This window comes from Lynx canadensis, chromosome A1 (genome assembly GCF_007474595.2).
Source record: "Lynx canadensis isolate LIC74 chromosome A1, mLynCan4.pri.v2, whole genome shotgun sequence".
Taxonomy (NCBI): Eukaryota; Metazoa; Chordata; class Mammalia; order Carnivora; family Felidae; genus Lynx; species Lynx canadensis.
Genome location: NC_044303.2, coordinates 66,642,082 through 66,668,187, shown reverse-complemented (window position 1 = coordinate 66,668,187; position 26,106 = coordinate 66,642,082). Strand labels below are relative to the sequence as shown.

General features: G+C 36.9%; 1 protein-coding gene across 2 annotated transcripts in view; it reads right to left on the bottom strand.

Moving 5' to 3' along the window:
- Window positions 1–5,846: 5,846 nt before the first annotated feature.
- GPR180 (G protein-coupled receptor 180) overlaps window positions 5,847–26,106 on the bottom strand; it is a 40,428-nt gene continuing 20,168 nt past the window's right edge. Inside the window, exons 6-10 of one of the 2 annotated variants that reach the window (XR_003968270.1) lie at window positions 25,042–25,199; window positions 22,346–22,537; window positions 20,394–20,471; window positions 18,845–19,164; window positions 5,847–6,208 (exon numbers count right to left, since the gene is read on the bottom strand). Coding sequence is in view for 1 of the 2 variants with exons in the window: in XM_030312734.1 (XP_030168594.1) it covers window positions 19,006–19,164; window positions 20,394–20,471; window positions 22,346–22,537; window positions 25,042–25,199 (587 nt within the window). In the remaining variant the exon portion in view is untranslated. Of the gene's footprint in view, window positions 6,209–15,832; window positions 19,165–20,393; window positions 20,472–22,345; window positions 22,538–25,041; window positions 25,200–26,106 lie in introns of those variants that run through there. The other variant, XM_030312734.1, reaches the window with a different exon arrangement.

The following is a 26,106-nucleotide window of genomic DNA, read 5'->3' as shown; positions in this document are numbered from 1 at the left end:
GATTTGTGCCCACTTTTATTTTTTTATTTTTTTTTTCAACATTTATTTATTTTTGGGACAGAGAGAGACAGAGCATGAACGGGGGAGGGGCAGAGAGAGAGGGAGACACAGAATCGGAAACAGGCTCCAGGCTCTGAGCCATCAGCCCAGAGCCCGACGCGGGGCTCGAACTCCCGGACCGCGAGATCGTGACCTGGCTGAAGTCGGACGCTTAACCGACTGCGCCACCCAGGCGCCCCTTGTTCCCACTTTTAGAAATCAGGTTGTGTTTTTTCTTATTTATTTGTAGGGCTCCTTGATTTACTCTGGAGAAAGTCCTTTTAGGGACAGATGTACTGTGAATATTTTCAGTCTGCGGCTTGCCATTTGTTTTCTTCATGGTGTCTTTTGGAAAGTGTAAGTTTTGATTTTGAGCCCATTTTATCAACTGTTTTTGACGCTTGGTGCTTTTTGTGTCTTAAGAAATGTTTTTGCCTACCCAAAGGTCACAAAGTTTTCTTGCAGAAGTTTTGTAGTTTTAGCTTTTCTATTTTGGGCCTATTATTCCTCTCAAATTAACTTTTTGGGTGTGGTATGAGATAGGAGTCAAGGTTCATTAGTTCATTGTTTTTTCACATATTTGTGCAGTTGTTTTAGTAGAATTTGTTGCAAAGATTTTTCTTTCCTCATTTAACTGCCTTGGTATTTTGTTATAAAGCAATTGACTACATAAGTGTGGGCCAATTTCTGGACTCTATCCAGCATCCAGTGATCTATCTTTATATCAAAACCATATCATCTCGATTAAGGTGGCTTTATAGAAGGTCTTAAAATCAAGTCCTCTGAGTCCAACTTTGTTCCTCTTTTTCAAGATTATTCTTTCTATATCTTTAAAGTTATATGCTGTTTAACACTAATAAATATAATTTTTTTAAAAAAGTCAATTTTATTAAGTGAACAATTCCAAAATAGTTCTTTTGGCCAACAAAACAATAACCAATGCAATCCTTCTTTATCCTGAGGGTCTTGCCAAGTCTGTTTAAATAGATTAGCAGCCTTATATCCCACATTGACATTTGTACACAGAATCATTCAAGGATGTGTGTGAACAGAACAAACATTGACTCAAAGTTTAGAGTTTTTAATTTTTTTTTATTTTTAAGTTTATTTATTTATTTTTGAGAGAGAGAGAGAGAAAGGGAGATATCAGGGGAGAGGACTTAGAGAGAAAAGAAAGAGAGAATCCCAAGCAGAACACACACCATGTGCACAGAGCCTGACGTAGAGCTCGAACCCATGAACTGTGAGACCATGACCCGAGCTGAAATCAAGAGTTGGGCACTTACCAACTGAGCCACCCAGGTGCCCCAATTTTAGAATTTTTAGAATTAAAAGATACCAAAAAAAAAAAAAAAAAAAGAAAGAAAGAAACTGTGATGAGAGAGCCACATGGCATTGCTAACATACTATTGCTAAAGGGAGCATTTTATAGCTCTGACACAGGACATCTTTATGGAATACAAGGCTATATATTTGTAAAGAGATTTTTAAAATGCTGAAAAGCTACACTTGTTAATAATGGGATGAATAAATATGAAACCTAAATACAAATAACAAAAGGTAAGAAAAGAATCTAATTTTTTAAACGTATCTCAAGGAAAGGATAATATTTAATAAAAATGAATGATAATCTGGTTGATGAGAATAGTCAATGCTATGAATAAAAATCAGACATATAGTGACCTAGGAAAATTGAATGCCTTTTCCTCCCCTTCCCCACAAGCACAGCACAAAATCATCAGTGAAAGATCCCTCTCACCAAGTGTGTCCCCTCCTACTTCTCTCCCAAAGGGGCTTTGAAATTTTTGGCAAGTCTGTCGAACTATCTCTTGCAAACATGAGAGGCCCGGGATGTTTGTCTTCTTCTTTTTAACGTTTATTCATTTTTGAGAGACAGAGAGAGACACAGCACAAGCAGGGGAGGAGCAGAGAGAGGGAGACACAGATTCCAAAGCAGGCTCCAGGCTCTGAGCTGTCAGAACAGAGCCTGACGCGGGGCTTGAACTCATGAACTGCGAGATCATGACCTGAGCTGAAGTAGGACACTTAACCGACTAAGCGCCCCAGGTGCCCCAGGATGTTCGTCTTCTATGTAGTACAGAATACCTCACTTGAAGTTAGTTCTATTTTATTTTATTTTTAAAAAGATTTTACTTTTAAGTAATCTCTACACCCAACGTGGGGCTCAAATTCACAACCTTGAGATAAAGAGTTGCGTGCCCCATTGACTGTACCAGCCAGGCGCCCCTAAGTTTTTTTAATCATAAGAAGGGAGTAGATTGTAGCAGCTAATAAGCTTTAGGGCCTGACACACTCTCAATTCTGTCACTTACCTGTGTAACACTGGGAAATTACTTAATCTATTTGAACTCATTTCCTCTCAAGGTTGTTGAGAGGATTACATTAAATAACATGGACTTGGTCTCTCCTTGGACTCTAAGTGGTGAATAAGTCGTCAATGCTAGTTTCTTTTCAGATTTTTCCCAAAGAAGGTGAGGCAAACATCCAAAAACACATAAGCCAAAATAACCACACAGTTTATAAATTCAGTCCTCTTAAAATTACTTAATAACTCTAATCTTCCTCATGTCCCTGAATGTCAGGAATATGAAATAGCAGAAAGGGCACGAGACCAGGATCCAGGGGTCTGGCTTCCATCTGGGCTCTGCTGCTCTGTGACCACGTGATCTGCAGCAAATTATCTACCCCCAGAGGCTCTCGGTTCCTTTTCCATAAACTGAAGGGATTGTTTTAAGAGAATCTCTATGACTCCTTTTCAAATATACAATTTTCAGATGTGACTAAGCAATATAATTGCCACTGTACTCAGTTCTAACAAATCAAGTATTCAGGATAAAATGTCTCATATATCCTCCCTCCACTCGAGCATTTGGGGAAGGTGCCAGACCTATGGCAAAGTAGTTGCTGACATCATTTAACCAATCTCAGTGCTTTGGCAGAAGAACTCTTGCTGGCTACGTTACATTTAATATGACAAAAACAAATGTCTCCAAACAGGTAATTCGAATGTTACTCAGATTGGTAGGAAGACATGGCCTCTGATAAGTCACGTATAAAGTTCATCCCCCACCATAGTACCTTTATCAATTGGACTAAATTATCGTATAAAGCCTTTCTTCACTAATCTCAATTATAATATCTACAACTTTACTATAGTGTGTAGAACAATCTGGATATTAAATTCAAATCCTGCATGTATTGGACAAGAAAATTTCCTCCTCTTTCTGTATTCTCATTTAAAAGAATAACATCTGGGCGTCTGGGTGGCTCAGTGGGTTAAGGGTCTGACTCATGATTTCGGCTCAGGTCGTGATCTCCCAGTTTGTGGGATCAAGCCCCGTGTCAGGCTCCACATTGCAGCATGAGCCTGCTTGGGATCCTCTCTCTCCCTCTCTTTCTTCCCCTTCCCTGTTTTGCTCTTTCTTCCTCTCTCAAAATAAACTTTACAAAAAAAATAACACCTATATTTCATTGATACTAAGATGAATATATTTTTCAAGTTTTACGATCTTGAAATTGGATGCGTTAATAGTGTGTTTGAAAAACATTGTACCATAATGTGACTAGCCACACTTTTTCTTTCTTAGTTAAATTAATGGTGAGTCTTCAAAGCAATGGAATCTTAGATTCAGTTAAATACAGTAAAATCCTGCCAACCAAATACAGGAATTATTGTAAGGCTCTGATGAAATAAATGATCTTCAAAAAGTCTTGTCAATTATAAACAGGAACATGGACTGACCATTGTCTAAAGTTCTTAGTCTTTAATGTCTTTAGAAATCCAATATGAATTTACGATCTTATTACTAAAATGAATTCCCTATGCAAAGTAAGGACATGGGCTAACACAAGCTAAGATAAAACCATACTGGCTGTTATGATTCTCTCATTGACCAAAGCAATAAAAAACTGAAGTATATAGATTCTTTTTATCAATTTTCCCCAAACAGTATTTTATTCTCAGAGATAAGGCAAATAAAATATTTAATAAAGTCAGTTAAAAGTCAAATCAGTATATGTATATAAAATAGATAAATATCTATTTATTTATAAAAACATAAGCGGCAAACTTAGCAAACCAGTGCGTATGTCTTCATCTAATAAGACACCTTTGCAAACGATAGACTTGCTCTAATGATTCTATCACATTTATAAGGATACTTTTCTATGCACTATTTAAAAAATAATGACTAAAAATTAAACTTTTTAAAAAAATTAAGGTTCCTTTGCAACTAATTTTTTTCTCATATTAAAGGATAATACATGCTTCTTATAGAGAATTTGGGAATTGCAGAAAAAGATAAATAAGAAAATTTAAGTCTCACACCTCTTAGATGATTACCATTGAGATGTGAATGTATTATTTAGTCTTTTACATAGTACTATATACATTAGTGTAAACTTGGAATCAGGGTATTGGCATGTGTGTGCTTCCAAAACATCTTTGAGCGGTGGATTGGAACAATTTGAGCAAGCGGAACATTGGATGCATACATGACTCTTTACACAGCGATTCCTGACTCTGGTTGTACCTCACAAATCACATGCAGAAATTCTAAAACAATGCAATGGCCAGACTCTCTCCTCAGAGATTCTAAATGAGTTTTTCTGTAACGGGATCTAACTAAGCGTGAGGTTTTTTTTTTTTCCTTTTTCTCATGTAATTCTACAGCATAGCCATGGATGAGAACTATGGTTTTCCATCAAGATAAATTTCAAATAGATTAAAAAGTTGACTGTAAAAAACCTGTGGAATTAGTGAATAAAAATATAACTGTATATGTAATCTTAGGGTACTAAAGAACACTAAAGGGAGAAATATCAAAGGAAAATATTCACATATTTAGCTACATAAGAATCTTTAAATTTCTGAATGCCAAAAAAAAACCCAACAACACAAAACCACAAACAAAACCAAGACAAGCAAATCGCAAAGTAGGAAAAATACAGGTAGAGCTATTAGAAAGTATAAAGGAAAAGATAAAGAATAGAAAAGGTTAGGTATAGGTAAATCACTCACGAAAAAAAGTCACGATACATATATATATATATATATATATATATATATATATATATATATATGGAGATAAAAAGTATTTCCTTTTTAAATGGCAAGCTGATCACTTCAGAATATATTCCTCTCTTCCTGACTCTTCCCCTGCCGCTCATAACTCAGGGGCTATATAGTAGCATTTACATTTATACCCTGAAGCTTTACCTCATTAAAAAAAAAAATCAAACTCTAAGCAAATATATTAAAACTAAAATATGAATACATAAAGAGGAAAGTCACACTGACACATAAAGGTCTCATAAAATCAGATGCAAAGGAACATAGCACCACTTTATTACTGCCTGAGTCCAACTCTGCACAGGCTCAACTTGCAATAAAAGGAAGTCTTTTCAATCTTCTGTAGTGACTTTACCCTTATTAGAATGCATACTCATTATTTTCTCATTACTCCTCTACATAAAACATACCATTTTGCACCTTGGTTCCCACACCCCTTGTACTGTATTCATATTTTATCTCTAAAGATTGTAATATATCACTTCAAACACAATAACCCATTTAAGAATGGATTTTACAGGCAAAAAGGCACACCTTTCGTGATGTGATTGCAATCATCAGCCGCTCCAATCCTCAAGCACATATTACACGGCGCGCACACAAACGATGCAGAAACACAGAAGAAGCTACTGCAGGCTGCACGAGCCAACGCAACCCAACGTACTTCCTGGTTTCGGGAGGTAACCATAGGAACCCTTTGAAATGTTTTGTTTTATTAATTTGGCTCCTCTCTATTTTTCGCGAGTGCCAACACTTTCAAGATCATGCGGTTTAGACATGTCACAGCTGTTGAAACTCACAGCAGAAGCTTGAGCTGACAGTGGTGTATCCTCAAGAACCAGAAACACCAAAACAACATTATGATAAAGAGCAGAAGTATGAAAATGAAGAAGAAGACAAAGGGCAGGAAATATTGCCTTACCGATTTAAAGCAGAGCCCTGGGGGAAACATCTGGTTCAGAGCAAACAGTGGTTCTTTCAGCACAGCAAGGGGGTCCTACTGGAGAGAGTGAGGAGTGGCCACAGGTGAGACCCGGAGACCCGGAGGCTGAAGAGCAGGCGGCGAAATGTTGTTCTCTGTAAGGGAATTTCACTATTTAAAGAGGTGAGAGATCTAGGACTTTGAAATCCAGAGAGGAGCCATAATTTACGATTTTTTGCTACTGGGTTTAAAACCTGACCTATGACAGAAGCGCTTCCTCTCTTGAGTTCTCAGGTTAAGTGTACGAACCATTTTACACACTCTGAGGAACAAAGATAGACTTTACAGGGGTTTAAAAGTATTGTTAGTTTGGAAATATTAAACTTGAACAAGCATCGAGTATCACTTATTGCTACAAAACCTGTTGTCCTTACAAGGGGAAAGAAAGAATCTTCCAGTTTACTAATTTGATGAGGAACTCCAGTCATAGCAATTGGTGTATCTGAGGAAAAAAGCCACTTTTCACTTAAAAAATTCACCCCCGCCCCCCCCCCCCCCCCCCCGTAAACCTTTTACAAACACTCTTAACTTCTAGGTGAGTCTTTAACATTTATCTTCTGAAAGATCTGTAAGGCTCACAGGCTAGGCAAAAGATTTAAAAGTTTATTTTGTGTGGGTGTAAGTTGGAATGTAGTCGTGTGTAAATTAGATAGAATCTTGAATGTATTCCAATCACGCCTACTTTCTGTTCTAACCACATATGTACGATTATTTAAAGCAAACACTTTCATCTCCTGGACATTTAAATATTACCTCCATGAATGAACAGATTAGGAAGAATCTCAGGTTCACTGAAAGTTTTGCACACAACTTTCAGGACTGTAAATAAAGAGCACTGTACTGAGTAAGCATGAGCGCCACACATAATCTTTACAACAATCCCGAGTTAGTAATATTAAAAACCATCTCTCACATCTGGCCACTTCTCATTCTAGTCGGAGGACCCCTTCTCCGTGCTAAAGGAATCACTGTTTGTTCCAAAAGCAGGTAACGAATGAGAAAATCATTGAAAAATGGCAGAGTCTGGATGTGAAATCAGTCCGTCGCACCAAAAAGTCCCTGCTCTTTCCAGTAGATCATAATACCTCCTAGATATAAAAGAATTCAGCACCTTATTTATACCTAACCAGCTATACTCCAAAGCATCTAGTGGCAATAAACCTGAAATATAAGTGACACTTAAGGCAAACATTGACAATAATAATACAACTGACTTTAAGTGCACTTTTCAGAACAAACACAAGTCTTGTCTTTCCAAGACAACCTCAAGAAATGAATCTGAATATTTTCATTTCCAAACTGCCTGAAGTTTCTATCCTATGAGATACCTCAGATTTAAAAAAATCTTATCAGACTGGGGTGGTAAAACTTCCAAAAATATATTGAAAGATGATTCTACATAAGGAAATTTGTTAATACTATTCACTACGTTAATAGAAAAAAAGAAAAATGATATCATTTTTTTTTTCGGAAGTAAGCTCCACACCCAGCATGGAGCCCAACTCAGGGCCTGAACTCACAACCCTGAAATCAAGACCCAAGCTGAGATCAAGAGTTGGATGCCCAACCGACCCAGGCACCCATATATTATTATATTCTTAGATGAGGAAAGGATTAGATAACATGCAACATCCGTTTTTAAAATTTTTTATTCTTTAAATTATGACACAGAAAATTGTCTTTTTTTGGTGTACAGTTCTTTGAATTTTAATATGTGTATAGATTCAATGAAGCCACAACCACACTCAGTATACAGAAAAGTTCCATTACCCTCAAAACCTCCTTGGTGTTACCCCTTTGTAGTCAAACCTTCCTCCCACTGGTAACTCTGGACAATGACTGATTATTTTTTCTATCACTACAGTTTTCTCAATTTGAAAATTTCACTTAAATGGAATCATACAATAAATGACCTTTTAAGATTGGCTTTTTTTTTTTTTTTAGTTTATTTATTTTGAGACACAGAGAGAGAGAGAGAGAGAGAGAGAGAGAGAACAAACTGGGGAGAGGCAAAGAGAGAGGGAGAGAGAGAATCCCAAGCAGGCTCTGCACTGTCAGTGTGGAGCCCTGTGCCGGGCTGAAACTTACAAACAATGAGATCATGGACCTGAGCTGAAACCGAGAGTCAGACTCAACCAACTGAGCCACCCAGGTGCCCCAAGACTGGCTTTTTAAATTCATCATGTCTTTGAGACTCATTGAAGTTGTGTGAACCAATAGTTTGTTTCTATTACTGACAGTATTTTTTGTGTGGATATATTATATTCTGTCAATTTAGGACATTTGGATTTCCAGTTTTTCATGATTGTGTATAGAGGTGCTATAAACATTAGCATACAGACATTTGTGTGAATATACTTTTTTACTTCTCTAGGGTTAATACACAGAAGTGGGGTTTCTGGGTCATATGGTAATTTATTTAACTTATAGGCAACTACAGGACTGTCTTCCAGAATGGCTATACCATTTTGCATTCCCACCAGCAATGTAGGAGAGTTCTAGTTGCTACACATCCTTGGCAAGACTTGGCATTTTCAGTATTTTTATTTTAGCCATTCTAATAGGTGCATAGTGGGTATCTCGCTATGATTCTAATTTACAGTTCCCTAATGGATTTTACTTCTGTTGAACACCTTTTCATGTGCCAATCTGTCATCTGTATATTCTCTTTGGTAAAGTGCCTGGTGAAGACTTTGGTCCATCTTTTTTTTTTTTTTTTAAACTGGGTTATCTGCTCACTAAAGGGTTTTAAGAGTTCTCTATATATTCTTTATGTGGACTTCTTTATTGGGCATGTATTTCCCAAATATTTTCTCCTAGACTGTAGCTTGTCTATTCATCTTCTTAACATTATCTTTTGTGAGCAAAAGTTTTAAATTCTAATGAAGTCAAATTTATCAATATTTTCTCCTTGGGTTTATGTTTATGTATTTTTTTAAATGTTTACTTATTTTTGGGAGACACAGACAGCATGAGCAGGGGAGAGGCAGAGACAGAAGAGAAGATCCAAAGCAGGCTCTGTGCTGACAGCAGAAAGGGAAATGCAAGGTTTGAACTCACGAACCATGAGATCATGACCTGACCCAAAGTCGGACACTTAACTGACTGAGCCACCCAGGCATGCCGTGGGGTTTGTGCTTTTGGTGTCTAAGAACTCTTTGACTAAGCTTTCATCCTAAGTGTCCTGAAAGTTTTATGGTTTTATGCTTTACATTTAAATCTGATTTATTTTGAGTTAATTTTTGTGTAAGATGTGAGGTTTCAGTTGAGTTTCATTTATTTTGCAAATGGATGTCCAACAGTTCCAACGCTGTTTGTGGAAAAGACATTCACTTTTCCACTGAATTGGCTTTACATTTTCTCTCCCTTCTATTTTTCTGGAAGAGATTATGTAGAATTGGTGCTATTTCTTCTTTAAATGTTTCATAGAATTCACCAGTGAAACCATCTGGGCCTGGAGATTTTCATTTCTGAAGGCTTTGAAACAAGAATTCCTTAGTTGTTACAGGACTATTTGGGATATTTAGTTCATCTTGAGTGGGTTTTGGTAGTTTGGTGTTTGTGGCAGTATGCTATAGGCCCTATGCATCCCTGCATACCTTGCTGGTTATGCCAAGAATGCAAAGCTCTAACGACTCTTCATTTCGGCCCTTTCTCAGGACTGTGAGCAGAATGAAATAACATTTTCCTCTCAACCCAGCACCAGTTATAAAAGAGATAAATTTCTCAACTTCGGTGTTTCTTGGGGGCTACATGAATCCCACTGCCATGGACTACATCTATTGCCACGATGGACTATATCTATTGCCTCCATGGATGTAGGAATTATGTGTAACCCATGCAAACCAACAGGAAGCTCGTGATATTTGCCAAGCTATGAGTAACAAAGTCCTTCATCTCTGACCTAGGAGTCTCATGTGCTCTGCAGCCTTTATGAAAGAGTAACAGGTTAATAGTTAGCTTCTTAATAAAATCTCACACTCTTCGTAGTTCTTGACATACACTTTCCAGAGAGTTGATTATTTAACCTAAATTGTCCTATTTATGTAGATTTTTGCAGTATTTCCTATTGTCCTATTAATATTTGCCAAGTCTAATACCTCTTCTTTCATGACTGCTAACAGTAATTCATGTTACCCCTTTTCTTCCTTTGTCAATTTTACTAGAGGCTTATTAATTTTACTGATCTTTTCCAAGAACCAGTTTTGGTTTCATTAATTTTCTCCATGGTTTTCTGTGATCAAGTTAACTGAAAGCTACTCTTTATTATTTTCTTTCTCCTGCTGCTTTGAGGTTATTTTTTATTTATTTTTTGTTTTCTTAAGTTAAAAGTTTTGGATTATTGATTCAAGACTTCCCTTCTTTATAAGCATTGTTTTTTGTTTCTTAAAGATTTTATTTTCAAGTAATCTCTGTACTCAACGTGGGGCTCAAACTTACAAGCCTGAGATCAAGAGTTGCATGCTCTACCAACTAAGTCAACCAGGCACCCCTCTGTATAATAGGTATTGAATGCCATAAATTTATTCCTAAGAAATATTTTAGCTTCCTCTCATGCATTTTGATATGCTGTATTTTCATTTTTTCAGTTCAAATTATTTTTAGTAAGCCATGGTTAATTTGTTTTTCAAGTATTTGTAGATTTTCCAGTTATCTTTGTGTTACTGATTAGGCTCAGAGAGACTATTTGATAACTTCAATTTTTTTTTTTTTAGATTTGTTATAATTTATGACCCAGGTTATAGTCTATCTTGATGAATGGTGCATGCATACCTGAAAAGACTATATTCTGCTGCTCTTGGGTTGAGTGTTCTACAAATGTCATGTAGATCCCATTGACAGTGTTGTTCAGTTCTATATTGTTCTATTCAGTTCTATATATGATGACTGAAAGAGGAGTGTTGAAGTCTCCAACTACAATTAAAGGTTTGTCTATTTCTTTTCAGTTCTGTTAGTTTTTGCTGTATGTAGTTTGAAGATCTGCTGTTTGGTGTATATATTTAAGACTGAGGTGTTCTTGATGAATCAACTCTTATCTTTTTATCCTTTGTTTATCCCTGGTAATTTTCATTACTCTGAAGTGTATCTTGACATTAATATAGTCATACTGTTTGCATGGGTATATCTTTCCTGTCATTTTAACTTACCTATATCACTGTATTTAAGTGAGTTTTTGTATAGAGCATAGTTGGGATACAAAAAAAAATATTCTGACAATCTCTCAATTGGTATATGTAGAACATTTACATTTAGTGTCATTATTGATAAGTCTGGATTTGGGTCTATCAGTTTGTTATTTGTTTTCTGCTTATTTTTCTGTTTTTAATTCCCATTTCCCTTTTCCTCTCTTCTTTTGGGTTATTTGAACACTATTTTAGCATTCCATTTAAACTTTCATATTTTAATTTTGCCAAAATATTTGGGTGTAGGGGTGGTGGTGGTGGTGGTGGTGGTGGTGGTGGTGGTGGTGGTGTGTGTATTTTAGTTATTGCTCTAGGGATCACAACAATATGTACTTAACTTTCCAAAGTCTGCTTGGAATTATGTCATGGGATGTAGAAATCTTACTGCCATGTTACCAAAACCAATTAACCCTGTTTTGAAGATACTAGCAATAAGGGGGTAAAAATGAGAGGTAAAAAAGGGAAAGGAGAGAAAAAATATGATCATTATATGCAAATGACACAACTGTTTGCCTAGAAAATACAAGAGAACCAACTAGAAAGTTATTACAATTATTATAATTCAGTTAGAATTGGGAGCAAAATTAAAATACAGAAATCAACACACTTCATGTGTAAAACAACAGCCATTTGCAAGACAGAATGAAAGAAAACACTCAAATATCCAAGGGGTATAATGAAATGTACAAGATCTATATAAAGAAGTCCTTTAACAGTGATTGGCAAACACATGTTCACATTAAACAAATAGAAAAGTATTTCATACCACTTTCTTGGATCACTATGAGAGCAATCACAGGTTCACACAGTTAATGAAATGCTTGGCTAAGGAGCCAAAAAGATGAGCAACCATCTGTGGGATTAATATCCAACATGTTAATAAAGTCGTTTCTCCCTAATTTGCTACAGGAATTTAGTTCATCCCACTAGAAATAGTAAACAAGATTTTTCTTTTAAAAATCAGAAAAATTGATTCTAAAGTTCATTATGAAAGAAGTGGTAGGTATAATCATAAAAATTATAACAAAGAAGAGCACTAACAGATAAATCTCCCCAGCAGACAATATGGCACATTTTAAAGCTACAATAATTAAAATAGTGCAGTTTTAGGGGCGCCTGGGTGGCTCAGTCGGTTGGTGTCCGACTTCGGCTCAGGTCACGATCTCGCGGTCCGTGAGTTCGAGCCCCGTGTCAGGCTCTGGGCTGATGGCTCAGAGCCTGGAGCCTGCTTCCGATTCTGTGTCTCCCTCTCTCTCTGCCCCTCCCCCGTTCATGCTCTGTCTCTCTCTGTCTCAAAAATAAATAAATGTTAAAAAAAAAAAAATAGTGCAGTTTTAGATCACGGATCAAACAGTTCACTGAAATAGCCTTAAGCCCAGAAATAGACTAGCAACAAATCAGTAAAGAGAAGGTAGATTACACAATATATGATGTTGTAAAAGAGGGCAACCATCTGAAAAAAATTAAGTTGGATCCCTAGCTTATATTTTATAGCAAAATAAATTCTAGGTGAATCAAAACTTTAAATAGATAAAAATGTAAATCTACTAGAAAATATGGACAACTGAAACATAATTTCAAAGAGGTAATGCTTTTCTATCTGTGACATAAGAAGAACACAGAAGCCATAAAAAAATTGAGAATTCCACTGTATTAAACAAAATAAAAACCAAAAAAGCTCACCTGAGCTTGGTGTCGGGTTTTTGTTGGGCTTTATTACATAGGCATAGCCAACTGAATCATTGGCCACAAGGCTGAATTTAATCTCCAGTCCTTCCCACCCCAGAGGTCAGGCTGTTATCACTGTGCCCCAAAGCCCCAACTCTCTAATCACACGGTTGGTATTTTGGGTGTGGCTAGCCTTCATCCTGAGTCATCTCATTAGCATGAACTATCAGGTTCCACCATGAATAACAAAGACACTTCATTCACTCTGGAACTTCCAAGGATTTAGATCCTGGAAAGGGGAGGGGGTCTGTAGTGCTGGGAAGAGGGGAAGAGGCATATTTTTTATCCATTTTATTTTATTCCACGTGTTTAGAAGCTACTTGTAATAGCAAAAGAGTGGAAACTAACACTGTCCAGTGGCAGAGGACTGATTTAAAAAAATTAAAATATACCCATATAATGGGGTTCTATGCAACGAATGAAGAAAATGGGGCAATTCTGTAGGTAAGGACACAGAATAAACTGCTGAATATGCAAAACATTGTGTACGGTATACTATAGTACCATTTGTGTTTCATATATGTGTGCGTGTTTATATACACATGAGGCCATCCAGAAAAATAAACAAGAAACTGATAGAGTGTGGATCAATGGAAGGGAAATGGCTGACTTAATTTTTTACCCTTTCAACCTTCTGATTTTTGCACAATTATGCACATAATACCTACTTAACAAGAATAAAACATCACAATGTATTTGCACATTTCTCTGAGGATACTGAACACAACATGTAATTTAATCTTTGATTACTAAGAGCCATTGTCGGAAGTTATACTGAACAATGAAGCCCTAAAGGGTCTATTCAGGCCACAGGGCTGTTTTCACCCACACTGCATGACCCCAGGCTCCTGTGATTTGAGTTAGTGCCATTTTTAGTTTTTCCGATTTCTCCCAGCTACTTCTCACTGCCATCAACCTTCTTCCTCTAGTTGACTCAAACTTCTTTTAAATTGGTGCTTTTAGTTGTAGTGGTCTGAGAAACAAGGCACATAGTTCCAATACTATATAAAATAGAGAGAAACTGCCTCTTTGACAACTTGAGGAAGCCTCTCATAACTGATGAGTTTTAGAGATTAAACTTCAGAACAACTACTGGGCTATGCAAGATTTGTACACATTCTTGGTTCCATGTAATTAAATGAAGAACAGGCAAGGAAGGCATTAAGTCATTATGGGAGGTTCTATGATTTAATTCATGCCATATTGCTAAGTGCATGTCTGAAACTTTTTCAAAATTGCTTTCTTTAATTCAAGAAACATTTTTGAGCATCTTGTGTGCACCAGGGAATGCTCTAGGTGCTAGGGATACAGCAGTGAACAATCCAGACGATGGCCAAACTCCCTTAGAATTTACATTCTAATTGGGGTGAGAGGCAACAGGCAAAGATAAAGTGGGAAGTTTAACAAGAAAAGGGGAAATGTGACAGAGCAATCCGGATGGGGTAGCATCTGTTCGGATGACCTCTCAGCATCTGATCAGAGAAGAACCACTAGGGTATCACTCACACACCACTTTTAATATATAAAAGAAAGGATTTGTAATAGGGATTATAGGAGGCTGTTCTTTTGCGACAGGGAGGCCACAAAAAGGGAAGGGGGGACGGATGTGAAGCGGGGGAAGCAAGAACATACTGGGACCTGCCAGGAGAGGAGAGCAGAACCCACGGAGACTCAGTGGAACCCATGCCAGTCTCCCACTGCCTCCCAGCCTCCAACCTCAATGACAGGGTTGTGCTGCAGAACCTGGCACCCTCTGTCACAGAATGAAACACACACCTGGCCAAGGAGTCAGAGAAAGTAAAGGAGGTGATCCAGCAGGAGCTGGCGTTTCTGCATGCCTGGTTGTTGGCCCACAGACCAAAAAGATAAGCCAGCAGATACGCAATAATGTGGGTAAGCCACAACAATGCGTGCCCTGCTTGGACCTTTCAATTATAGAAATCTGGATCTGGCTACTTAACTTCTGCCTTCTGAATCTCACACCACACATCTCTTGTGACCCACACGATCGTAAAATTATGCAGGGAGAATTAAGAGGAACATATCTCCAGCTTAGCTATACTGGCACCATATAAAGCCACTACCGATGGTCAGAGGTCTCTGAAAGATATTTGAGCTGAGAACCTGGAGGGCAAGGAGGATTCAGCCACACAGCCAATGCCAAGATTTGGAAGAGAGTATTCCAGGCAGAAATAGTTACTGCAAAGGCCCTGAGGCAGCGATACAAACACGGTATTTTTTGATGATAGGGTTGGAGTATGGTGAGAGGGAGAGTGGTATGAAATGAGGTCAGAGAGGCAGGGATCAGGTCACATGGGTCCTTGTAGAATACGGTAATGAGCATGGATCACTTTTTTCTAAGTGCAAAGGAAAGCAAATGGAGAGTTTTTGACAAGCCAGTAGTAGTTTGGTCCGATTTATCATTTTAAACTCTGTTTTAAAATAATTTCGAACTTAAAAAAAGGCCTAAGATTAGCACAAAGAATTCTATCATCCAACTGATTTCCCTTCACTGTGCAGAGAATGGGCTTTGGCGGGCAGGGCCACTTCTCTCTAGGACTCCTCCAGATCTCCTGGTTTTCAAATTTTTTTTTTTTTTCAACGTTTATTTATTTTTGGGACAGAGAGAGACAGAGCATGAACGGGGGAGGGGCAGAGAGAGAGGGAGACACAGAATCGGAAACAGGCTCCAGGCTCTGAGCCATCAGCCCAGAGCCCGACGCGGGGCTCGAACTCCCGGACCGCGAGATCGTGACCTGGCTGAAGTCGGACGCTTAACCGACTGCGCCACCCAGGCACCCCATCTCCTGGTTTTCTATGTAAGCCACACTCCTAGAGGATGCTGTGCACGATGCCCTGGGAGACGTGCAGAAAAGGCTGCCGGAGTGTGGAAGCAGCAATATTCCTTCAAGAACTATTCAAGAGTTCAGGCCAGTGTGCTTCCACACTGCTTTTCAGATTTCACATGAAAACCAATTTTGTCATTTTAGTCTCAACTCAAGAATTCATGTTGGTACCAAAAATGGTATTACCTTTTTAGATCTGGTCTCAAATTGATTGGTTATATTACTTCTCAAAACAAACAAAAATCTTGAAGATCTGACACCACTGAAGCTATTTAAATAGAATGTTACACAAATAATTCTGGATTTCCTAAGAATTTCCCGAGAATCGGCACTGCCTCCTCAGGGCAACATGCTGAAGGGGCCAGGGCTCATGTTGATGCATGTGTTCTAGTCTCACTACATCACAGCTGGCCTTGGACTTGCCAATCTTCTAGTTTCAGTAGACTTAGCCTACAAGTTGAGACCACAGACAGCCTTCCTAAAACAAGCTCTTTTGCCTCTAGCTGAAAGCCAAGGTTCAAATACTGAAGTGTGCTCAGTGCACACTTACACGTGAAACCTCACTTCTGACCTCAGTACAATTTCAGGTTTAATGTTAAAATCAACAGCCAAAATTAACTATGGATAGCCACGCATTCTCACTGAAAACATACACACCTAATAGGTGCTCATTAAATCATGAGGGTGAAGTAGAAAAATGAAAGAGAAGTCAGGTGCCTTTAGAGAACTCACTTATTCTCTCTCACACGCAGTTGAAGGGGAGCTCTGCCAGCACGGTAGGGCTCAGTGACGAAGATAAGGGGCCTGACGCACAGCAGACATTCAGTCAAGTAGAAGCTAGTATTGTTACACGTGTCAACAGAAGTAAATATTTTCTTTACCCTCCTAAAGGAAGAAATAAAATGGAAAAAAATGGAAAAAAAAAAGGAAAAAAAAAGCTCTGGACATACTCATCTTCTTTAAGAAAAAAATGTAAACACAGATTTAGGAAAGCATGATCTGTCAGAAAGAAAAGTAGAGCAGTTTTGATCTTAAGGAGAGTTTGCAGTCTATCCTTCCATGCTCGGCGCTGACAGGTCTCCTGCAAACATCCAGCAAGAGAAGAGCGATGCTGTGCCACGACTTACGGACTATAAATTCTGAGCTCTGATTACTAGATTTATTAACAGTGTCTTAGGTGTTATATGTTAATTATTAACAACTGTTTTCCTTCATTTAACAATGGCTCCTGAATAACAAAATAAATTATCAACAATTCAACCATAAATTAAAAGATAATTAAAGTAAAAAAAGACCTGTTAAAGTTTCATATATGCAAGCACAACAACATATTTCATATATTCGGATTACAGTTTCTGTGATCTTTGCGTAAGCAACAGAAAAGTTACTCCCTTTCCACTGTTGCAAGTTCACAACACTTAGGAAAAGACTTCACCTTTTTGTCCTGCTTAATTAACTGCACCTCAGTTGAACGCGACAGACAGAAACCGGGGTTATGAGCGAGACGGGCTAAAAGAAAAGGTTGTGACCCCACAGCAGATCACGTAAACCTAAAATATACTTCGGACTTTCTAGTGGTAACCTGCAGCCCTCATTTATTAGATAATTTACAGAGAACTGTTAGGAAAATGATTTAATGAGCAGGCTGACCTCTGCCATTCTGCCAGTTTGCTGCTCAAGAACCTATGCATCTTGTCTTTAAAATGAAACAGAATACTGTTCATTTCCAATGAGACTAGGTGTCAGGTAAAAACAAAGACGAAGCCATAGATATATTAAAGTTATGCTACGTTAACTACTTAATTAAAAACTTTAATTACCAGATCAGTGCACCATTTCTTGCTTAAAAATGTAATACCTTTGACAGTTGATAAAGAATATTTTTTTTAAAGCCAGATGTGAAAATGAAAAGGTCTGAATGACATGACACACAGAAACAGAATCCTTTCCAATCAGTGACTACTAATGGGAATACTCATTTTATACAGCAGGTATTGACAACCATTTAGCAATTCTTTAAACAGGCACTTGATAGAGTGCTTTGCAGCTAGCATACTCAATACTGGGGCATCACATACACAAAAAAATATGGCTTTATTACAAAGGATTCAAGATGGCAACTACTTAGAATCCAGTGCCAACACGGATTATAACAAATCCAGTGAGTATTTTGTTTTTCAATTATTCATAGAAAATTTAATCCTGATTAAGTATCCTTGGGCAGGAATTCATGGGTAGTTGATGACTGAAACCAACATTTATGTGAAATGCTTCTGTTAATTTAATCTGTGTATACGGCTTAATTATGATTGGGGATTCAATGTAAGAGAAATGAATTATATCAGGATTAAAATTTTAGTACCTATCACATAGTACTTTTTCCTTCTTTCTTTTTAAACATAGAACCCTGTTTGTCTCTTCACCTAAGTGCTTACATTTGAGAACTCTTTGTAACGAATAACCTATGTAATGTATCTAAGTGTTATTTTTCATAAATCATCTGTCAGAAACCCTTTGCTAATCAAGCTAGAACCTGAACTAGAGCCAGAAGTGATAGAAGAAAATGGAGAAGAACCCCACACACAAATAAACAAAAGCTTATTCATTTAGCTATAAATATACTTTATATTCACATTCTGAAGTAATTTCATTTTCAATTCCTTTAAACTCCAATACGAAATGCATTTTCCTCAAAGCATAAAAAGAAGCAGTTTTAAATCAGTGTATTACACTGACTTTGTAACTGGAGTTAGATATGTATAAGCAAGTAATCATTTAACTGATTACTTTTCACAAGACTATCAAACCTGAGTTAACTATTGATATGAGACGAGGCATCGTAAGTGGTGAATCTCTTACCAAAATATCATATAATTCTTTTTCATCTTAATTTCCACAGAGAAATTGCATAAATCACCTTATAACAACACTCTTTCTTCAAAGTTTATTAAGCATATTTCAAAACATTTATTACCTTTTTTCAGTTTGATACTGCTTCAATGCAGTTGTATAAATAACATGCTCGGCCTTCTTTGTTCAATTTTCCATACCACAAGTATGAAAGAAAAGTCACTGCATTTGGATCCTTATTGCACTCTCAAATCAATTCACTTTTCCTTTAAAGAAAATCAAGTATCAGAAGTGAGGCCGACTTTTGTGCCCAGATGATATGGTCAGTGGTAGTGTTACTGAAGAAAGTGAAGAGACTTCCCAATATAGACTGTGGGACAGAAAGAGTCTGTAGAGAATAACCATGGAAACGGACTGGCAAAGGATAACACCTATTGTAATAACCTGAAAAGAAAAGAAAGGGAATGCATTTACTGCATGCAGCAACAGACAAATTATATTCAAGTTATCATGAACCCATGTACTTTATATTTACATACATCCATATATATATATACACACATAAACTACTCCTCCATCTTTAACATGGGTACATTTTATCAAAGAAATTTTCAGTAGGAAAATAATGACCAATGTTCAGAACTGTAACTGTTCAAGGCAAAACTTATTTAACAGTTTATAAACACACTCAATTTGCTAACCCATTCTCTCCTCAGGGTGCACACACCACAGGAAGAGATCCGAAAAATCAGCTTCCTGGATAATCTAGTAATGAGAATAAAGCATGATTCAGGTAGGGACCTGAATCTTGAAGCGTACTCTAAACGCCCTTTCAGAAATTCCCAAGTTGCTTCTTTATTTTTGTAGACTACCTTCCTATCTATTTACCCCTTGTAAACACCTCGGGTTTAAGAAACATCCATGTGTTCAAGCACAGACTGCATTGCTTGTAAAAGGTACCCGGCAGAACACTTTGAAATGATGGAGTCGTTTACCTAAGAAGGTGGGTTTCAGCACAATGAAAATGGTGGCACACTTGAGCGTGGCATTGCAGTCTGCAGTCTGTTAAAGCAACTAGACTGATTTTTTAAATCTATTTTGATTTTTCCACTATGCTGTAAAACACCTTAATCAATTTTTCCTAACAACGACGGATTATGAATCGCCTCATTTATAAAATAGTATTATGAAATAGATTAAAATTAACAAAAGCTATTTTTATCATTTTTTATTAACTAAATTAAACATTTTTCTTTTACACTTGAAGTTCTAATTTATATACTCGCCAGTTCAATATTTTGTTTCAAAGCTTTATTTTAAAGAGCTCAATGTGGCGCCTGGGTGGCTCAGTGGGTTAAGCGTCCAACTTTGGCTCCAGTCATGAGCTTGTGGTTCATGGGTTTGAGCCCCACACGGGACTCTGTGCTGAGAGTCCCATCCAGCTCAGAGCCTGGAACCTGCTTTGGATTCTGTGTCTCCCTCTCTCTCTGCCTCTCCCCTGCTTGCACTCTGTCTCTCTCAAAAATAAAATAGAGCTTAAAAAAATTAAAAATAAAATAAAATACATAAAAAGCTCAAAAAAACCTCTAAATGGAAAAAAATAGGCCTTTTCACCTTTAATAATTTCCCAATAAACACTATAAAAAACCACTGTGATCATGTGTTTTACTTACCTTATCTCTTTGGTAGTCACTAAAAACGACAGAAATACATGCGAGACCTGGATGGCATAAAAACCACAAGATACAGCCCTGAAACAAATGAGAAGTAAGTCAAATGCATGCAGCTGTATCTTTATTTTCAGAGTAACATTACTAGCATATTTAGGAGGTCCTGACTGACCTCAATTGATCTTCAGAGTAGAGCTTGCTACTCTAAACATAAAAAATAAATTTGATGTTGCTAGGATAACATTTTGTTTCTAATCACATGGGTATTTAAAATTTTGTATTTGTACATCTCTTATATGTACACATTTTAATATACTTAATACTGTACACTATGTTATATATTTAACCATGAAAATTCATGAATATAAGCAACATCAAACATTGAGAAAAGCAAAGTACAAACGTGTACTATTTCTGTAAAAGGAAAAAAGTAAGACCGTGCATTCGTATTCGCATGTAGATACAGGAAGAGATTCTGTAAGAATGCCAAAGCACTGACAGTGCTTGCCCATTTGTGAGCTAGTACGCAGGACAGCGGAACTGGGCAAGGAAGGATGGGAAACTTTTTAACATTATACTTTTCAAGCATCTTTTTCTATCTTCCCTAGAACCACGGCAATGTATTCTATCTTCCAAAATTAAATGTTAAGTGAAATAATAAGTTAATAATAGGAGCTGTTGAGACGCCTGGTATACTGAAGAGAAGGGAAAAAACAAGATGTAAAAAAAGGTGTTTAGTATACTACTGTTCGTGTAAATACGGAGGGAAATACACAGGAATACATACATGTTTAAAGTTCTCTAGGAGGGTAAGTCAGGAATTGATAGCAGTGATTATAGGAGGAGATAATAACTGGATAGACAGACGAGAGGTAAAAAAAAAAACAAAACTGCTCTTTAAACACTTTCAGATGTTTGAACCCATTCAAAAAGTTAAATTAAAACATATAAAAATTTTTTAAGAAAAAGTTTGTTACTATCTTAAATACAGAATGAAAGAGGAAATTTAGTTTTAAACCCCCTTAAACATATATTAACTTTTCAAACAATACGCAAACCCATCCATCCCTGTGACAAATTCAAAAGCAAAGTGACATGTTTTTTTGCCCGTTTGGCACTCAGAAAGCTGACGTGGGTTCCTGCGGCTGCAACAGCAGCTTTAAGATGCTGAACACTGGGAATGAGGAATTTGGCCCTACTTCCACAGCCACCTCGGAATGGACGCTGAGCCCTGTGGACTCGGGTGGGCAGACTAAACGGCTTATCCGAATACCGTTCTGGGTTGCCAAGAGGAAGGTGTACGGATTCTGTCAATCTGACCGAAAAACAGAACTCTCTAGGAGGTAGACTTCTGCAGCGTTGCTGCCCCAACTTCTCTCATCTTTTCCTTTGTTAAACGGGTAGAGAAAAAAAATTCAAATTTGCTTTTAGATCCCACGAGGGTAAGGGACACAGAAGAAGTAATAAAGTAAACATGACCTCCTTGGGAGGCAGTGAAATGGCTGAAACATACTATGTCCCCAGGCTCCTGCTTCATCTGCTTTTGCTGAGAGCTCCTTACGGCTTGTTAGAAAAGACTGCATAACTCTGCATGTGAACAGTTCATAGTTAATAACTGTTTTTTGAGAAATGTAAGCTGTATTCTAATGTAATTTTTAAAAAACTCTGATACGGAAAAAGAGTGTAGAATTCCTATTGACAAAGAAATCATGACATAGGCAAACTGACCTAAGATTACACGGAAACTACTATCGCAAGGGTTCTGTAAAATGGGATAATACCTACATCTCACAGGTTGTGAAGATTAGATGAGCTGGGGCACATAAAGGGCGTATCTCAGTGCTTTGGCACAGAATACAAGCTTAACCAATATTAACATGGGGTTGCTTAACTTCCCCCAAAAAGTAGAACAAAGCTGATAATCACAAGAAGCCATTTTCTACCCAAACCCATACCTTGGCAAATGTGATGTAAAACTCCCTTTTCAGCGTGCTTCTCTCCACTGTGATGATCTGGTAGAGTCCACAGCCTAATGACAATGCTAGGCAAATTCTTAAAATGATTAGCAAGATCCCTGCTAAATTGTGATGTGAATGGTAGCTGTGAGGACTGGTATCTTCAAACTGTTCCCAAAGTAGCAAAATACTCTGCAAAATACAATATTACATTTAGAGAGAGAAAAAAAATCATGTCTACTTATAAGTAGAGTACTTGGTTTTTAAACACCTCCTTAAAGCATATATAAATATTTCTAAGAGGTTCTAAGACTTATCACACCATAAAGGTTGTTAATAAAACACAGACACCCAGCACAGACTTTACCCCCCTGATACCCTACCCTACAGCAGAGAAAAGGGATTTTTATTGAATGAGACCAACATACAGAAAATAAAAAATGTGAATGTTACCCCGATACAAGATATCTTTAAGGATGAAAATAAGTTGAAAAGGTTAAGAGTAGAAATCTGAACTTTCTTCTAAATCTTCCTTCCTTCCACACTATATGAAGAATCAAAATGCCCTGTATTCAAGCACCATTGTATCAGGGTGACTTTGAAACATGTCAGTATCTTCTGTAATCCAGAAGTGAATGAGTCGGAGCTGTTGATTTCAGATGTAACCTCTCAGGGTAAAGGAGGGTACATTTTTTATATTCACTAGAAGCAGCCAGGCTATTCTCAGATGACCAGCATCGTTACTTATCCATTTGTTTGTTGACTTTTTTCCTCCCGTATGGTTACTGTTACAGTAAAAAAAAGCTCACCAAGTTCCTCATTAGCTGTTCTGTGTTTTGCTCTTTTGTAGAAATCACTTTCCCTCCATCTTTTCTAAACACTGATCACAAGCTATTATAATATTTTTGCCATCACACATGTCAGGGGTCCCCCGTGTTTCTTTGATTTGCCAGCTCGGCCCTTAGAGTGGTCTTCAGTGGCTTCCAAAGAATTTAGATCAAAATTCAGTTATTAAATCCAATTCTTAGACTTTATGGGGTTTGTCAGAAACCCCTTCCTCTTCTCATTCTGAAATCTTCCTGCTTCTATGCTTGACAGCTGAATTTCTCTGTCATCCCCCACACCTACATTTCCTTCTTAGGGTGAAGATGTGCTCTCCATGACTGAAGTGTTATTTCTTCACTCCACCAAATTACTATACCCATATGATTCCCTAACCTGCATTTCTAAACTTAACTTGTATAAAAAGAAGTCCTATTGTAAACTACTATCTCCTGGTATCTATGTGAGGTGATGGATATGTTAACTAGCCTGATTTTGGTGATCATTTCAAAATGCATACATATATCAAAACATCAAGTTGTATGTCTTAAAAATGTACAATTTCTATTTGTTAATTAACCCCAAAGAAAACCAACAAAAAAGAACTATTATTTCCCATGATTCGCATTTTTACATCCTCAAAACCCACAGTTTCAGATATGTATACTAGCGTGTGACTTGTGGAATATACATGTGTATTTGTACTTATGTAGTCTCATTCACCTTCCTTGTCTGGCTGGTTGAGGACCAGGGTCATGTGTCATGTATTCGTCATAAACGCTGACATAAACTCTAGAGAAGTGTCATAATCTCAGTTCTCAATTCCTATTTGTCTATGATAATGGATTAACATTATAAGGAAATCATGAAAATTCAGTTTTTAAAAAAGCTATTTATTGCGAAATGAGAATTTAGCCTGATATGAACACTAGTCTCCATAAGCCCTAGATCAAAAACATTAACTTGGTAGAATCTTGCCCTTATACTTATCATTTCTAATTCAGTTGTCATTAGCCTTTCCATCTAATGCCTGAGAAGGGCATTATTTCCTTTATAAATATTACCACCTGTCATATGGTCTCTTTCTAAATCAATCATGAAATTCAATACACGTATTTCACTCAACACCTATACTAAATAAATACTATGAGTATAAAGATGAATAAAGCACAGGTCTTATCCTTCATTAATGAAATTTTCAATTTATTTAATGCATTAAAACTTAGACTATAATGTCCTCTGCAGAGCCCAGATGTAAATTTCATTTTCATCTATAGCTAATGGTGGTCACAAACTCAGTATAAATTTTTGTTTATACCTTTCTTTGTAATTTTTATAAACTCCATTGCATATAAGCATATTGAGATCTGAGAATAAGAGAAAACAAACAAAAAAAGGGCTAAGAGGACTATATTTGTTTTTGCATTTGTTCTCAAAAACTAGATCCCATTCTTTCTCATTCTGTAAATTGCTTTTTCATTAATCTCAGATATTCACTTGAATTGTTTCATGTATAAAGTAGCAGAACTGGACCTAAAGATCCATGCCTATGGATGAATCTCAGATTCATTGATTCACTCATTTAAAATGTTGAATACTTACTATGTGTGTTAGAAAATATAAAAGAAAGCTATTAAGTAGGAAATGAGAATCTAACCTAATAGTAAGCATTCTGCACTTGAATAAGCTGAGAGAAATCTCAAATTCAGATAAATTACAATTACATTCTGCAATCTATACTAGCACTCAGAAGATGAAAAGACTTTAAAGTGACAAATTGCTCATGGGTCCCAAGTTTTACCTTTGAAATGAGACATATTCACGTTTGCATTTCTGCATATTGCAAAGGACAAACACTGAGGATCAATCCTCACCTGCGTTATGACAATGAATACAGCAATGCCAGTGGATGCAGGAGTAGAATCCCACTGGAGAGGTCTGCTTTGAGACTTCTTCATCCTCACTATTGTCCAACCCATACACAGACTCAGAAGCAGGTATAACATTTGAATTTGGGAAGCAATGTCAAAAACTAAATGGGAAATGAAAACCAAAGTCAACCAAGTTTTCATAACACAAAGGATCTGGTCTTTTTTGTATTGAGAATATAAAGCAATTATTTTTTAAACACAAAAAGATAGGCATTTTCAAAGAGAAGTTGATAAAATTCAATAATTAGAGATATCCACGTCGAACTCTAACAATTAAAATTTTGCCTTTAAGTTCTTATTAACGGCAATATTCTTTCTCTCTCTTTCTCTATACATCTCTATTAAGACTAACTTTGGGATGAGCACTGGGTGTTGTATGGAAACCAATTTGACAATAAATTTCTTTTTTTTTTAAATAAATTTCATATTAAAAAAAAAAGACTAACTTTAAATCTTTGTGTTTCCCATTTTTCTTAATTTTTCTAACTACATAATACTGTTCTCTGTAACTTACTGCTTATTAAAATAAACACATTTTAAATGTAATTTCTGCAATGTGGGGCATACTAGTGTCTTCAGTTCCAGGTTGTTAATTTTTTTTTTTTGATGGCTGAACTACATAGTGTGAACTTATTTTCTCAAACTGTTAGCAAGAAATAGCCATGACAACAAAATGCACGGCTCTGTAGCATTCGGTGATGTTGAGTCCGGAAGACAAACGAAACGAAATGATCCGTGCCCTGGTGTGATGTGCCACCAGGCGGCCACCACGTACACTGCAGGGAAAGGCTGCTACTTTAAACAAGTAGCAAGGAGACCACCGACATCCGGTTCCAGCTTCAAGAAAACAACAATCTCCAAATACTCCAAGTTCTGTGCATTTTTACTTTGGAAGCTGGTATTTATTGATTTAAAAAAAAAAGATGATCACTTTCTCACCATAGTATATTTTGATACCGATTTTGGCACAAATGTGATCAGAATTGAACAAAGTGAAACTTTCTTCAA